This window comes from Cryptosporidium parvum, chromosome 7, assembly GCF_000165345.1.
Source record: "Cryptosporidium parvum Iowa II chromosome 7, whole genome shotgun sequence".
NCBI classification, from domain to species: Eukaryota; Apicomplexa; class Conoidasida; order Eucoccidiorida; family Cryptosporidiidae; genus Cryptosporidium; species Cryptosporidium parvum.
Genome location: NC_006986.1, coordinates 830,009 through 846,388, shown reverse-complemented (window position 1 = coordinate 846,388; position 16,380 = coordinate 830,009). Strand labels below are relative to the sequence as shown.

General features: G+C 31.3%; 9 protein-coding genes across 9 annotated transcripts; 3 read left to right on the top strand and 6 right to left on the bottom strand.

Moving 5' to 3' along the window:
- Positions 1-53: 53 nt before the first annotated feature.
- cgd7_3780 (cyclin) lies at positions 54-1,844 on the bottom strand (the record flags this gene model as incomplete). The annotated part of the gene is made up of 1 exon (XM_628538.1): positions 54-1,844. The coding sequence occupies one exon, from the start codon at positions 1,842-1,844 to the stop codon at positions 54-56; it is 1,791 nt and encodes a 596-aa protein (XP_628540.1).
- A 629-nt stretch (positions 1,845-2,473) lies between these two features.
- cgd7_3770 (hypothetical protein) lies at positions 2,474-2,812 on the bottom strand (the record flags this gene model as incomplete). Its single annotated transcript, XM_628537.1, has 1 exon — positions 2,474-2,812. One exon carries the CDS (start codon positions 2,810-2,812, stop codon positions 2,474-2,476), a length of 339 nt encoding a protein of 112 aa, XP_628539.1.
- Positions 2,813-3,524: 712 nt separating this feature from the next.
- On the bottom strand, positions 3,525-4,436 carry cgd7_3760 (hypothetical protein; the record flags this gene model as incomplete). The annotated part of the gene is made up of 4 exons (XM_001388359.1): positions 3,525-3,664; positions 3,710-3,792; positions 3,839-3,954; positions 4,008-4,436. Coding segments are annotated over 4 exons (768 nt in total), but the record flags the coding sequence as incomplete, so codon positions are not given.
- A 406-nt stretch (positions 4,437-4,842) lies between these two features.
- On the bottom strand, positions 4,843-7,227 carry cgd7_3750 (oligomeric golgi complex protein 4; the record flags this gene model as incomplete). Its single annotated transcript, XM_628536.1, has 1 exon — positions 4,843-7,227. The coding sequence occupies one exon, from the start codon at positions 7,225-7,227 to the stop codon at positions 4,843-4,845; it is 2,385 nt and encodes a 794-aa protein (XP_628538.1).
- Positions 7,228-7,354: 127 nt separating this feature from the next.
- On the top strand, positions 7,355-8,038 carry cgd7_3740 (apicomplexan P36 family of proteins, appears to be a divergent HAD family phosphatase; the record flags this gene model as incomplete). The annotated part of the gene is made up of 1 exon (XM_628535.1): positions 7,355-8,038. One exon carries the CDS (start codon positions 7,355-7,357, stop codon positions 8,036-8,038), a length of 684 nt encoding a protein of 227 aa, XP_628537.1.
- A 3-nt stretch (positions 8,039-8,041) lies between these two features.
- Positions 8,042-9,442, bottom strand: cgd7_3730 (long chain fatty acyl diphosphate synthase; the record flags this gene model as incomplete). Its single annotated transcript, XM_628534.1, has 1 exon — positions 8,042-9,442. The coding sequence occupies one exon, from the start codon at positions 9,440-9,442 to the stop codon at positions 8,042-8,044; it is 1,401 nt and encodes a 466-aa protein (XP_628536.1).
- Positions 9,443-9,885: 443 nt separating this feature from the next.
- Positions 9,886-13,419, top strand: cgd7_3720 (RNA polymerase beta subunit; the record flags this gene model as incomplete). The annotated part of the gene is made up of 1 exon (XM_628533.1): positions 9,886-13,419. One exon carries the CDS (start codon positions 9,886-9,888, stop codon positions 13,417-13,419), a length of 3,534 nt encoding a protein of 1,177 aa, XP_628535.1.
- Positions 13,420-13,757: 338 nt separating this feature from the next.
- On the top strand, positions 13,758-15,764 carry cgd7_3710 (LRR protein; the record flags this gene model as incomplete). Its single annotated transcript, XM_628532.1, has 1 exon — positions 13,758-15,764. One exon carries the CDS (start codon positions 13,758-13,760, stop codon positions 15,762-15,764), a length of 2,007 nt encoding a protein of 668 aa, XP_628534.1.
- Positions 15,765-15,891: 127 nt separating this feature from the next.
- On the bottom strand, positions 15,892-16,347 carry cgd7_3700 (hypothetical protein; the record flags this gene model as incomplete). Its single annotated transcript, XM_628531.1, has 1 exon — positions 15,892-16,347. The coding sequence occupies one exon, from the start codon at positions 16,345-16,347 to the stop codon at positions 15,892-15,894; it is 456 nt and encodes a 151-aa protein (XP_628533.1).
- Between the last annotated feature and the right edge of the window lie 33 nt (positions 16,348-16,380).

Below are 16,380 nucleotides of genomic sequence, written 5' to 3'. Positions count from 1 at the left end.
TTAGTAATTGCAATAAATTAATAAATAATACGAAAAACAGCTAATTAAAAGTATTAAACAAGCAATCTTCGATCTATTCCAGTAGTGCATCGGACATTATAAGGATTCATAAATATGTGTTGTCCATAACGATTAACAGTTGGATTAACTAAGGTCACTGTAGATGACGTTATAACGCCTGTCGTAGATAATACGTTAATGTCTGATGCATTAACTGAATTATAATATCCAGAATCATTAGAGTATGAACTATAATTCAAATTAACTATACCTTTGTACTCTGGATGCATGTTAGGTATTTGAATCTCTGAACCTTCGATTCGGCGTTGTGTTAAGTCGCTTGATTGAATTTCGGCTCTCAAATAGTTCGAGCTATTCAAATTTGCGTTATATGCACGCTCAGAATTATCTATTTGTGTACGCGCATACCCGTTATTAAAAGCTGACGAATGTTTCAGATTTATAGAAAGGTAGTCATTTCTTACATTAGAACCAGATGAGAATGAAGTCTTATCAACTTTACGTGAAAGTCTCTCATCTTTAACTAGGCCACGAAATTGATCAGCACAAAGTTCATCTTGAATTTGGTTATGAACGCAGCCAGAATTACTAAAAGTAAGTTGTTGTGAAACCCACTTTTCGGAGAGGAGGCCATAATTTTGCGCACATTGTGAAGATGGTGTTAATTCCGAATTAATAATTTCAGATGTCTGATTTGAACAAAAATCACAGTTCGACGGTATATCTGCATTCGAATTAAAAGAATTTAATTTTTGAGTGTATAAATTACCAGTAGAACGAGCTTGTGAACTTAAAGAGTAATCACCAATTAACATAGATTGTATGTCGCGACTCTCAAATTTTTCTCCATTCAGTAGTGAATTATAAACACCAGGGTAATTATAGTTATATGGGAAAGAATTTTGTAATGATAGGCGTTTTCTTTCTCCTATAAAGCTAATATCCTTTATTCGATGATTGCCTCTAAATTCATCAGAAACCTGTTTATCAAAAATACTTACAGGTAAAGAAGGTATTGTTGAATGCAGAAATGCTGAATTCAAAATACAACGCTTATATATTTCATATTCGTGTTCAGTAACAAAAAGCTGAAATCTGACAAGTCTCAAAAAGTGGATTTCGAGTGAATTAAGTTCGCGAGTTCCAACACCTGAAATTTTTGCATAAAATGCATTGCTATAATAAATGTCATCGAAAAACTTGGTTGCAAGAATAAGTGCGGTAACAATTATTCTATGGACATTCAATAAAGTTATAGTAAAGTTTTTATTAAATTTGATAATCCTTCCGACATAAATAATGGCCAATACAAAACATTCATTGCTACAACCAAAGTTTTGAGCCAGTCTAATTAAATATGCTCGAATTGGAATCGGTGGTATGCAAACTGAGTGGAACGGCGTCAAAACTCCGACGTTACATGATGAGTTTGATGAATTTGATGTAGCAATTTGTGTTAGAAAGGATGAAAGAGCAACGATAAACCCTGGTTCAGTGTTAGTAGGTTTTATGTCTCTGTCAACTTCATCTGTTATAGAATGATAAATGCTTGAATCTTTTATTGTTTGAATATCATGCATACTTTTTTGTGAATTAATAGGCTGTGAAACCGATGGTCGAAAGTAATCACAATCGGTTAAGTTACTGTTATTTCTTAAAATCGACTTGTAAGTGCAAATCTCAGACTTACGTAGATTAGCCAGTGAATGATATGATGAATCAATATCATCGAATCGATCATTTGTCCTACCTGAAACAGCGGTACCTGAAGATCCAACAGAACTGAATGGAAAAAGGAAATTATAAGCATATTCGTCTATCATCGTAAGGAATCTTTTTATCCAACTTTCAGGCCCTTATTGTTGTTAGGCTTTTGGTCTCCTATGAGACCAACTCTGGATTCTCATATACGCCCTCTAGGACAAGAAAAAATGTAATAGGTATTATTAAATGAAAGGAACAGTTCTACGTAATCTAGTTGACCTCCAAAGAGGATTACTGTTTCTAAACCAATTTCATTTATATCTCCCTTATTCTTTTTCTAAATTCTACCGCATTTTCGCTTGACCAATACAAATGCATCTCTTATAACGAGTAATATCAAATAACCTGGAATATAGTAGTTAAATACAACTCTATACGTATAATATGTCTTCATAGATATATTAACCGAAATAAATTTCACTCTACGACAGTTTGTCAGTCATGTCTAATGGCGCTAGGATCCATTAATCTTTAATAAATAACTGATGAATGACTAAATAAATTCATGCGCAATAAACCAAGCATTGAATCGTAAAGTAATAAGTAAATCTTTCTTTGAATTGCCAATCTTATAAATTTCACGCATACTTTAGATTAATTACTTAATATCTACTTCTTTCTGTTATAATCAGCAAAATAACAATGGTGTGGGAAACTTGGTAGTTGCAAAGTGAGTAATACAATATAATTACTTATTAACCTGTTCCGTGCTTTCAATAGGTATTAAATCATTAACTTCTGCCTTAGAGTGGTTTAAGTCGTTTTGATTGTGAGCTGTCTTCTGCTTCATTGGACTTGATGATTCAACTTCCGATATTAAGTCATTGAGCATAAATTCAAGTTGATCGATTCGGCTACCCATTTCATCGATTCGACTTAGTATTGTTTGCGATGCTCTTTTGAAGTGCTCCTGCACGTCCTGCATGACGAATTTTAATGATTGAGTAGACTCCTCTACATTAGAATGAGAAATGTTTGCTTGTTGTGAGCTATCGTTTTCTGTGTTAATATTTGAGATTGTATCCATAATTGAAATTTTGATGTGATTTTTTTAAGGCTTTGCCTTTCTAGAAGCATTGCGCTCTAAATATTGGCGCTGGCTTTCAATACTAGATTACTGTTTCGACTTGAAATGGAAACAAGTTAACTGAATAATCTTTAGTAGGGTTTGATTTATATATTTCATTAAGTTTTGTATTTGCAGTGGAGTCCTTGTCATCATAAGAGTATGAAGCTGTTGTGGAGGTTTGAACATCTGATGAATTCTTTGACCCGTTGGTTGCTTTTTTGTTGCAATTTATGATATAATTGCAATTAGAAACATGATTTCCTTCAGTTTCGCTATTATTATCAATTTCTTGAATTTTTCCAACTTCGCATGTGTATTCCATGGAAGGTTTGACTGGGATCTCGCTTCCAACCTTTTCTGTTTTTTTGTCATTTCCTATTAAATTGTAATTTTTGTTATTCAAATGATTTAATTCGCAGTTTGACCCATCGAATATTTTGAAATGATTGAATCTTGTTATTATATTTGTGGAGTGGGTTTGTATTGCACTAAAAACCGTTTAATGTTTAATAAATAAGAATATTTCACATACCTTATTATTTCAATAACTGAAGCTGCGTTACTAACTAAAATAGAATCGTTAATATTACTTTTGCAAATTGCGTATGCTTCTTTTTTCAATGTTTTTAGCTCTGACTAAGATTCATCAATAAATGCGATTCATCATGCTTTAATTATTTCTTACCTCAATTATTGGATATTTTAATAATTCCATGACCGTAGGTCTCTGTGAAGAATCAATTATAAGCATGTCCATAATAACCCTTCTTAAACCCTCAGAATATGAATTTGAAATCGGTAAAAAAATCCCTATCAATGAATAATTTAAGAATAGTAATTTTTTAGTTAACTTACCATTGGTAATTTTCTCAACTAATGTTTTAAGATTAGGTGCATCGAAAGGAACTTTAAGTGAACACATTTCATATGCAACGCAGCTTTACAAATTAATACTGAAAACAAATGATCGGTTTCTCAACATACCCTAAAGCCCAAATGTCAGATGACCACGAATAAGGTTTCGATAAGCATATTTCAGGTGACAAATAATAAGGCGTTCCAATTGTTGTTTTTGCAAAAGCACCGGTGTTTTCAAGTACCTAAGAGAATTTGAACAATTTTAATCCAAATTTCAATATACAATTTAAATTACCTTTGCAATTCCGAAATCTCCTATTTTCAATCCGTTGTAGGAAATAAATATATTTTGGCTTTTAATATCTCTGTGTAAAATCCTTTTATTATGAAGATGCGCAAGCCCCAATAAAGCTTGTGTAAGCCATCTGACGACTTGATTTTCAAGAAAATTTTTTTTTAACTGCTTCTGTGCATTAACTTTACGGAATAAATCACCACCATCTGCATACTCCATCACTATATTCAAAAATCCATCTTCAACAAACGATTCTCTAAAGCATACAATATATGGATGCCGGATGCTACTCAGAAGTTTAACTTCATTAATAGCATCTTTACGCTCATTTGATGATAACTTTGAAATATTTATTATTTTCATAACGTAGTCTCTCCCCTTATAAATATCTTTAACTAATATTGCCTTTCCATAAGATCCACTTCCAACCTATAAAATATATTTATAAAAGATCGCTAGCTTTGTAATAGTGCTATCTACTTACTTCTTTAATTTTCACATATCTCCCTACTCTTTCTCCTACCTTAAACTTTGGGAAGTTGGTATTTCTTTCGTTAAGAAGATCATTCTTAAGTACTTTATCATTTACCATGGCTAACAGTTTATTGCAATAGTACTTAAGAAAAAACCAGCTTGAAAATTCTAGAAAATTAATCTCCTCTCCCCATAATTGGCATTAGTCATAAATTTACATGATAGATTCCAACTCGTTTTAGTGTTAAAAGCGCACATAATTTGCATGGGGAAAAAATCTAATAATTCTACTATTTGAACAAAATTAACGAAAATTATTAAAAGTTTAGCATTAGATTTTTGTGAAATTTGTTAAGTTTCATTAATTAAAGAAATGACTAGATTTCTTAATTATTTCCTTAAGTTTATCATGATCAATGTCTTGTTTTAGAAACAAGGTTTTCAAAATATCTGATTTTGCCAGATGCCAATTTCGACTGGGGAAATCAGTTAGTAATAAATCAGAAAGTTCATCAAGAGATGTTATATTTAAAATATCACAAATTTCCAGTAGCCTTAAGAACTTATGTCGAATACTTATAGATAGAAGGGAGTTTGTATATGATAGTAAATTACGGACATCATTTTCAAATACAAGGGCGCCATAAATTGTGAACCTTTTCTTTTCAGGATAGTTAATTACTATGTGCTCAATCTTTTGCACAATTCTTTCGATCATAAGAGAAAGAATGAATTCCGAACTTTGATTGTTGTAGTAATTTTTCAAATGTTCATTTATTACTTTAAGAGAAGATGTCAATGATGGTATAAAAGATTGGTTTAATGAATAATCTTTGCTCTCATCTTCAGTAAAGTCAAATGATATCTCCTCGTGTAGCTGGATTAATATTGGAGAAATACCAATTTTGCTTAGGATTTGTAGTGATATCTTTGAATAGTGATCGTGAATTACCTTAAATTCAGAAATTATTTGCTCTATAGTTTTATTGATGTACTCGATTGTAGCGTTTTTATCTTCTAATAATTCGTTACTCTCATTGAATTCATCATCCAATAGGATAATCCCATTTATGCAGATATCGAAATATATTAGGTCGCTATAGCTAGATTCAAAATCTCTTGTAATGGCTCCAGAAAGTATTTCTAAGTTCTCTATGCAAGCTTGCAAATTATTTAGAGAATGAGTCCATGAATACATAGAATTTGATAAATTTCGGCAATTTTCATTTTTCTGTTTTATTATTTCTAATAAATGAATTAACGTAAAGTTTGAAATACTTTCATTGCTATTCCCTAGAGAAACTTCATAATTTGCTCTCGAATTTTGAAGGTTTTGAACTATTTTTTGCTTAATCACATTTAACAAAATATGATTTAGATGAACGATTATCAGCTTGAGAGATTTAATATTTCCGATTGAGATACATCTGTTAATTGTTTTATGTAGTAAGAAAAATACGTCTTCAACCAATGTTGAAATCAACGAATCTTGATCTTCCCAAGAAACTTCGTCAGTTGTATTAAGAGCATGATTAATAGAATACATAACATATCCATATTCACATGATACATATTGAATGCTCATTTCATCAATCCTGATAAAAAGATTATTTTCTTTTGGAATTTGTTCATTTTCAACTTTAATCTCGGGTCTCTTAATATTTTTTGTTTGAGAATTAATACTTGTAAATGAGTTGACTAGATCATTCATATAAACTTTAAATTTATAAAACAAATGACAAATTTGTGACATTTCTTCTAAAAACCCATCCAGTTCACGATGTGAAATATGCATTTCAATAATGTCAACATTCTCTATATTAGACCACTTATCATCCAAATAAATCTCATATTCCTTTTCAAACTTGTCTATTATTATAGATCCCTGAGTATTTACTTCTCTTAACAGTTCTGTATAAAAATACCAAATCACATAATTTTTGTCTAATGCTTGGCTGCAAACTTTTTCATCTAGGTTTTCATCATCGCCTATAGTAACAAAAAGATCCAAAATTTTGTTCTGGTGTTCTTTAATACAATCAATTATTGATACGAATAATCCTGTAAAAATATCCGCATAGTTGACTTTTTCAGATGTTTTTTTAGAATTTGCTAAGGCTTCGTTATACATTGATACGCAAATATCTGTAATATTGCCTCTGATATATTTAACGTATCTTTCAAGTCCCTCCTCAGGCATTCCCATAGGCACAAATAACTTCACATAGTAAATGGCCTTATCGAGCTCCCCAGCACATAGCTTCTCTTCAATTGATTCTTGAAGCTGCAAATAGAGTTCCTGCCTTCCGTGATCTAAGTTCTCGCAAATTTTTTTCTCAAAATTAATACATGAAGATTTAATTTTTAAATATTCAGAAATACATGTTGCACAAAGTTCATAATCTTTGCGGCTCATGGATGATATAAAGTCTTGATCGCATTTTCTCAGAGAGATGATATTATTAACTATATGAATTGCATTTTTCAATTTAAGCTTGGTTGCCTTTTTTTCTTTAATTATCGATGGCAAATTCTCAACTTTAGTTGAAAAGCATTTTAATCTATTGGAAAGGTTGATCAATACTTCGTTTTTCATCGAAAGCAGCTCTTTTTTACATGAAATCAAAGAGTTTTGTATCTCCAATTTGGAAGTATTAAACCCATATTTAACGCTTGAAAAGTTATTAGAATTGAGCAAAATTGATGCATCAATTCCACTTTCTTCGTATGAAATAAAACTACTCATACCAAATACATGGGTTTACAGTATTATAGACTAATTTTTGTGATTTTTTAAATAGTTAAAAAATTTTAATATTATATATAATTGCTTTAAATTTTTAAACCCCTCAATAATTAAAAAAAAATTCTCAATGCTTACTTCACACCAAAAAAAATTTCATGATTGGTTTTTGTCATTCAAGGACTCAAATAACTATGATTCGAAGCAAAATCACTCCATAAAAGATATTTTTAATCGGTTTAATCATTATATCTACAACGATTTAGGAATTCGAACGATTGCTTCAGATTTTGATCTGACAATGATGACAAAACATTCAGGCGGATATATTGATCCATTGGATAATGATGGGATTATATTTTCTAAAAGCCTATCTAAGGAATTCAATGTTTTTGGAATGCAGGCAGAAAATGTAAATATATCAATAAGTGTAGTAACGTTTTCTGACCCATTGCTGATTCCTTCAAATCAAAGAGAAAGATTTATTTCTGGAAGAAGAATGATTGAGCATTGTTTAAAAGAAAGTGGTGCCAAGTTTAAAGTAAAGAATTACTATTGCTTTTATCCAAAGATATGGCAAAGCCAAGATCTTTATTCCTCAATAGGATTGGATGCCCCAATGCCGCTCTTTAAGAAATATCACTTATTGCAAGTTGCATCTGCAGATAAACTTTTGCCAAATCAAATTCTATTCATTGATGACGATATTAGAAATTGTAAACAAGCACTACAAGATGGATTTATTGTTCTTCATGTAGAGGGGAATGCAGGGTTTTCGTTAAAAAGTGTTAGTGTAGGTTTTTATTATAATTAGGTATTAAATGTCGTCGATAATTTTTAATAGCTTATCCGCCATTTTAACTAAAAATGAAGAAAAAACATTTCTTTCAGACTTCGAAATTAAATTAATAAAGTGGATATACCTTTCCAGGTATTGTGCAACGCACACAATACTAGCTTGAATTGAGTTTGTATCAAACAATATATTAACAAGATCTTTTAAAATTTCAGCCTTATCGCTATTATAGAAATTTGTATTGACTAATATTTTTGTTGCTCTTTCTTGGTCCCTAAGAAGTAAAAAATAAATTGGAATGGTTAATATACCTTGCTTGATGTCATTAAAAAATGGCTTTCCAGAATTCACTTGTGATATAGAATTCGTAAAGTCTAGGATATCATCCATAAGTTGAAATGCAAGCCCAAAATTTAACCCCATGTAATATGAATAAATAATCATTTCCATTCGCAATTTGTTTCCATAGGCCTTTTTTAATAATTCTGAGCATGCTATTCCTCCAAATGAAAAGAGAGATGCAGTTTTATAGTAGGATTTTAATAAATATTTTTCAAAATAATTTCCGACCAAACCTTTCTTGTCTTTCGAGTTATTCAAACCTTCAATTAAGCTTCCTAATCCATTCAACTGGGAGAATTCACCCTTTACTAAATTCTCTGCTATAATAGATATACATTTCATTGCATTAATGTTTTCTATTATGGAGATGTTAAGACATGATTTGGAAAATAAATAATCGCCTAGCAGTATCGTTTTTTTATTACCAAATATTTTGTATGGAGCTTTTTTTCCTCTCCTTATTTCTGAATTATCAAGTATGTCGTCATGAAGAAGCGAGGCAGAATGAATTAATTGAATTGAATGAATAAGCATACGGTGATCCAAGCCAATTGGTTGTGAATGATTAACGCCAATTGCAAATTTAAGTAATCCAACTAAAGCAGATAAATAATTTTGTCTAGTTAGTTTTCCTTCCGACTGAAAAACATATTTAACAATATCTTTCATTTCATTTGGAATAAATTCTAAAAGTTGAGATTGGAGGAGATCTCTTTGTGCGTTGTTCTCATTCAACATAAACTCATTTTGATCATCATTAACAATGTAATTAGCAATATTATCTCTAAAGCATTTAGTTGAATTTTGCAATATTTTACTCCATTCTTGGTTATTTAACTCGTTCCAATTATTAATTTTCTTTTTTTTTAGAAATAATGCATCTGATGGGTTATTTTTATTTATAAAATCAATGGGTGGATGGTATAGATTTCTTATTGGGTAAAAAATTTCGCTTCGAATACAACTATCATCCAAATCAACTAAAAACTCTTTTACTAGTTGATTTTTGGTAATTGTTATTGATCTTTTGAATAAATTCAAACTTTTTTTTAATTCATTGTTCTTTATATATTTATACATATTTTGGTGTTGACTCTTATATAATATAATTCATGAGATTATCAAAGATCATGTTGAGCATTAGAACTTGAAAAGCAATCGATAGCATTTGATTAATTGATCGCATACAAAAAATTAGTGATCATGTGATTTTTATATTAATTTAGAGTTTAAGCTAACAATTATTTTAAAAAGCACAAATAGATCAAAGGAAATTTTAGTGTTCCATAAAAAAAAGAAGATTTTAATACTAAAAAAAATATACTTTTCAGGAATAAACTTGCATAAAATATCGGTATTCAGGATAATTGAATTACAAGTAGTTGGCGCTATTTATTAAAGTCATTGCGCATTAAATGACGAACGAAGTAATTGGAAATTAAAATTATAACTGAATTTCACAATTTAATAACGTATTTTACTGCTGTGGAGTTACTGAACACAAAGTTTTGCATAATATTAGTATGCAAAACATACTCAAAATGGTTTCAGAACAAAAAAATGATGAAATTCAACAGGAGGATTCTTGGGCACTGATTGGTACATATTTCCGTGATAGAGGATTAGTAAACCAACAGTTAGAAAGCTTTAATGACTTTATCATGTACAAGTTACAAGAAATTGTTGACGAACATCCACCTATCATTATTACTCCTCAATCACAATATAGGCCAGATGAACAAATTGATACAAAGGTACGATATGTCCTTAAATTTGGACAACTTTCTTTAAGTAGACCATCAGTTGAGGAGAGAGAAGGAGTAGCTAGAGGGTTGTGGCCTAATGAAGCACGTCTTAGAAACTTAACATATTCTAGCCCCGTATTTGTTGATGCAGAACAAAAAGTTTACAAATTAGAAGACGATGGTTCTGAAACTTTAGTTTATGAGACGGTCTACTCTAGGTTACCGCTTGCAAAGATCCCAATAATGCTTCGCTCAGAATACTGTTGGACTCATAATATTAGTGAGAGAGAACTTCAAAGCGCAGGAGAATGTGTGTATGATCAAGGCGGATACTTTATTATCAATGGCATGGAGAAAGTATTGGTTGGGCAAGAAAGAATGGCAAATAACTTTGTATACTTATTTCAGAAAAATCAACCTTCAAAATACACATGGATTGCTGAAATAAGAAGCAATAGGGAGGGTATGCAAGCTACTTCTGGATTTTCTGTGAAACTTAGAGGGTCTGATGGCAACCAAGGCCAAATTGTGGCAACATTACCATATATCAGAACAGATATCCCTATTGCTATATTATTTAGAGCCCTTGGAGTTTTGTCAGATAAGGATATCCTTTCTAGGTGCGTTTATGACTTTAATGATACTCAAATGCTTGCATTATTGAGACCTTCATTGGAAGAGACATTTGAATTTTTTAGCCAAGACGTTTGCTTAGATTTTATCGGTAAAAGAGGACCCACTGTTGGTGCTGCCAGAGAAAAGCGCATCCAGTATGCGAAAGAACTTTTTGAAAAAGAGCTTCTTCCTCATGTTGGCGTTACAAGCGGTAGCGAATCACGTAAGGCATATTTCATTGGGTACATGGTCCATAAGTTGTGTTTAGGAGCATTAGGGCGTGTTCCAGAGGATGATCGTGATCATTTTGGGAAAAAGCGTTTGGATTTGGCAGGACCCTTGGTTGCTGCCTCCTTTGGACAATGCTTTAGGAAAATGATGAAAGATGTTCGTAGGCTCCTTCAAAGAAATATTGACAATGGAAAAGAGTTTGATGTTGCAGGCGTAATCCGCTCTGCATCATATATTACACAAACTATTCAGTATCAATTTGCCACTGGAAATTGGGGAAAGGACAAAGACGGTAAAATAATCAGAACAGGGGTCTCCCAAGTATTAAGTCGACTTACTTTTACGTCTGCACTTTCTTATTTAAGACGTTTGAATACTCCATTAGGACGTGAGGGTAAATTTGCAAAACCTAGGCAGCTTCATAATACTCATTGGGGTATGATTTGCCCTGCAGAAACTCCAGAAGGACACTCTGTAGGTCTTGTAAAGAATTTGGCACTAATGTGTGAAATTTCAGTTGGATATAGACCGTATGCAATCAGAACATTTCTGGATGAATGGGGCATGGATTCTATTGATGAAATTCCTCCTGAAGGAATAAAACGAAAAATTAAAGTATTCCTGAATGGAAACTGGGTAGGCTGTTTTGACGACTCAGAGGATTCAATATCAAATTTAAGAATGATTAGAAGAAGTGGCGAAATACCGTATGAGACTTCCATAGTATTAGACGTCGTGAACAGAGAAGTTAAGCTATTTACAGATTCAGGGCGTTCTATGCGCCCTCTTTATATTGTTGGCGAAGATGGGGACTTAAAAATAAAAAAGTCACACATTAACTCGTTACTAAATGAAAATCCAAGTTTTGATGAAAAAATGGAGGATGAGAAACATGATTATACATGGGATGACCTTGTAAATACAGGAATTATTGAATACATCGACTGTGAAGAAGAGGAAACATCTATGATTGCAATGTTTATAAACGATTTAAGAATTGACAGAGGTTATTGCAGTACCTACACCCATTGCGAAATCCATCCATCTCTCATTTTAGGTGTTTGCGCAAGCATCATTCCATTTCCTGATCATAATCAAAGTCCAAGAAATGTTTACCAAAGTGCTATGGGTAAGCAAGCTATGGGAGTGTATACAAGTAATTATAATGTAAGAATGGATACTTTGGGATATGTTCTTTATTACCCACAAAAACCTCTAGTTACAACACGCGCTATGACATACATGAGATTCCGTGAATTACCTGCTGGAATTAATTGCATTGTTGGAATTATGTGTTATTCAGGCTATAATCAAGAGGATAGTTTAATAATGAATCAATCTTCTATAGATAGAGGACTTTTCAGATCTGTATTTTTTAGAACATATGTCTCGGAAGAGAAACAGGTTGGAAGCAATTTAATTGAAGCATTTGAGCTTCCAAACCCTGAAGAAGTGAGTGGACTAAGGTTTGGGAATTACGGAAATTTAGACCTTGATGGCTTAATTGAACCAGGAAATCGAGTATTGGGTGATGATATTATAATTGGGAAGGTTGGACCGATAAACCCAGAAGATCGTGACACTCGTATTCAGAAACTTACAAAAAGAGACTGCTCAGTTGGAATTAGAACATCCGAGCATGGTGTCGTCGACGAAGTATTACTAAGCACAAATAGCAAAGGTGTTAAATTTGCTAAAGTTAAAGTCAGGACGATAAGAATACCTCATGTTGGAGATAAGTTTGCATCTAGACATGGCCAAAAGGGTACAATCGGCATAACATACAGAACTGAGGATATGCCATTTACACAAGATGGGATTATTCCAGACATTATTATGAATCCTCATGCTATTCCTTCGCGTATGACAATTGGCCATTTAATTGAATGTCTGCTTGGCAAAGCGTGCGCAATTCAAGGATTGGAGGGTGATGCAACTCCTTTTACGAAAATTACAGTTGAAGAGATATCTAGCCGTTTACATAGTTCCGGGTTTCAGAAAAATGGAAATGAAGTAATGTACAATGGCCATACGGGAAAGAGATTGGAGTCGAGAATCTTTATTGGGCCAACTTACTATCAGAGACTAAAACATATGGTTGACGATAAAATTCATGCTAGAGCTAGAGGAGCAGTCACAATGCTAACCAGACAACCAAGAGAAGGAAGAGCAAGGGAAGGAGGGCTTAGATTTGGAGAAATGGAGCGTGACTGTATGATATCTCATGGCGCAGCGAAAATGTTGAAAGAACGACTATTTGACCAATGCGATGCTTATAGAGTACATGTTTGCGAAATGTGTGGGCTTATTTGTATTGCAGATCTAGGTAAACAGCATTTCGAGTGTAATGCATGCAACAATAAGTCTCGGATTAGTCAAATTTGTCTTCCTTATGCTTGTAAACTACTACTCCAAGAGTTAATGGCAATGTCAATTTATCCGCGTCTACATTTGCAAACTGCATAATTAAATATAAAAAATAAATCATTTTTTACTCATTTATAAAAGTTTATTAATTTTGAGTAATCAATTTAATATTTACTTGCATTAAAGAAATTCAAGAAAATTTTTATAAAGACAAAATGCAATTATTTATAGTACCTCACACATTTTGTAGCACCTGATGTTAGAACCAAACATAATTTTAAAATCTTGACCAATTTAGTTATTTTCATTATCTTTGTAATTCATTTAGAATATAACTTTTTTTCATTTTTGAATGATTAAAAATTTACTCATTTTTCTGTGAAGAAAGAATATGCAATACCCCTAGATACCGCAAAACATTATTATTCGTTTATTTAATGACACAACAAATTGAACATTATGGAATAATAAGTGGTAACATTCCTCCAGGTATTGATATTCAAAACCTGCCTTTTAAAAAAGGAAAGCTGGTAACATCAGATATTCGAGAATGCTCAGATGATTATATTTGTAAACTTTATTTATTATTAAAAAATGTTGGAATAAAAATTACAGAATCATTTTTATATGGAATAAGTGGTCCAAACAGAAAAACACTTAAAGTTCCATTCTGCAATGGGGTAAAAGCCAGCTCATTCAACTATTTCTTTTTTAATAGCCCAAACTTAGAGATTGTTGATTTAAGTAATTGTTACCAAGTAAATAATAGAGTAATAAAGTGCATAATTTCCAATTGCAAAAAATTAAGAGAGCTAAATATTTGTGGATGCAAGTTGGTAACTGATTCTGCTTTTAACACAGAATTCTTCTCGCCAACTGGATCATGTATGACTAATTTAAAAGTATTAAATATTCAAGGTTGCTCCCAAATAATTGATTTGCAAAGCATAATAAAACGAACAAGAGATTTAGAATCATTGAATATTTCTTTCTGTAGAAATATAACTATTTCAACTTTTGAAGATGTAATTCAATGTTGTATCAATTTGAAAGAGCTAGATATTTCATCGTGCGATGGGATCAACGATTACAACTACAAATTTAATTATAGTGCAAGCACAAACATTGAAAAAATATCTTTGTCAAGGTCTAAATTATCAAGTTCTACACTGAAGAAGATCATTTCATCCATGGAGAATCTTAAATATCTTAATTTAAATTACAATGTCAATGTGAACGATGAAGTATTTGATAAAATATCATCAAAGCTTATGAAATTAAATACTTTATATTTGAGAAGCTGCGCAAATATTTCTGATAAATCTTTTTTTTATTTAGGAGAAAGTTTAAAAGAACTTGAACATTTGGATATTTCATGGTGCCCAATGTTAACATCCAAAACTCTAAAATATCTAGCATTGAGATATTCAAGAAATAATGTAAAAAAATTAAAAACTCTCAAATTAAGTCAAAATACGAATTTAGGGAATTTTTTTGAATCGGATGATTATTTTACCGATATGATTAATGATTACAGAAAAAAAATACCCAGGTTATATCTAGATAATCAGTGTGAGTCTTCAAATAACGAGATAGATCATACTCAAACATTAAATTCCACAAAGTATGAACAAAATAACATTTCTGAATCTCAAAAAAACACTTTCCAAGACAAAATTCTGGAAGAATGCATTGTTAAATTGATACAACATGCAAACGTGAAGACTAAACTAGTTGGGGGTGGCCTTACTCCATTATCTATGTGTTTATTAATAAAATATAATTGCGAAACTCTAGTTGATCTTGAATTAGAAGGACTAAGGAATGTTACAACAAGCGATGTTTTGGAACATATCGGAGTACTTTGCAGAAATCTAAAGAATTTAAGCATAAGTATTTTTGAGAACGATGACTTATGTATTGAGTCTTTCAACAAAATTTGTAGAAAATGTACGAATCTTAGCTCTCTTTCATTGGACATTTCTAATGTTGAGTCAAGATATCACCACTCGTCAATAGTTGATTGTATTTCAAATGGAGATTCATTATTAAAATTAAATGAACTAAGCATTGTTATAAATCCTAAACTTGGTATTTCAGATGAAAACCTTGATTCACTTTCATCATGTAAATTCCAACTTTCAAAATTGAGAATAAAAAATTTTCAGGGATTTTCAAATGACTATTTTAAAAAAAATAATTCAAAATTTATACAACTCTTTTCAAGTGTTATAGAGATAAGTTTATCAGGGAATGATTATGCAAATGATGATGACGTAATTTTATTGCTAAAATTGGTTAAGGTTCCAAGTTCTGTTGAGTTAATCAACTTTAACAATATTTCAATGGACTTGCCAAAGTATATTTGGGAAAACTTCCAAAGTATTAAGAAACTGAACGTATTCAATAACAAAACTAAGGTATTACTAGAAAGGTTTAATTAGATCTTGATGTATTTTAATGAATGTATTTTCCATTTATATATGTTATTTTTGTTTGATATATTACCAATAATTATATGCTTTTTATCTTTACATTCGATTTCACCAGAGAACTAGGGAAGAATAAATATTAGTGAAAATAACATGATATACTTACCTCTTTTCTTGTAAAATAGTCGTAAACATCACTTTTCTCTTTTTCTTCAGTTTGGAAGAAATATTTATTGGGTTGAATGGAAAATTTATCTGTTATTTTGTTTGAAACTGAATTGAAGATCTTTTTTTTATCTGAAAATTTTTTTTTTAAATTTAATTTAAATTCAATATTTCTAATAACATTAAGCTGTCTTTCTGCTTTATTTATATTTTTATCTAAGTTCTCATCATCATTATTTTCTGACGAAGTGCTACAACTATTGAATAACTTTAATTCCTTTTGAATAGCGAAGGGAAGTAACAACGCAGCCTTGCTGATGTTGTCTAATGATTGAGTGTGTTTTGGCAAAAATACACTTTCTAAGTTATTTATAGCCAATTCTGCATTAAAGTCTACACTCAGTAAATTTAATTCATTAACATTTACCATAAATTGAGAATATTTTCAAGTTTTATTAGGCGC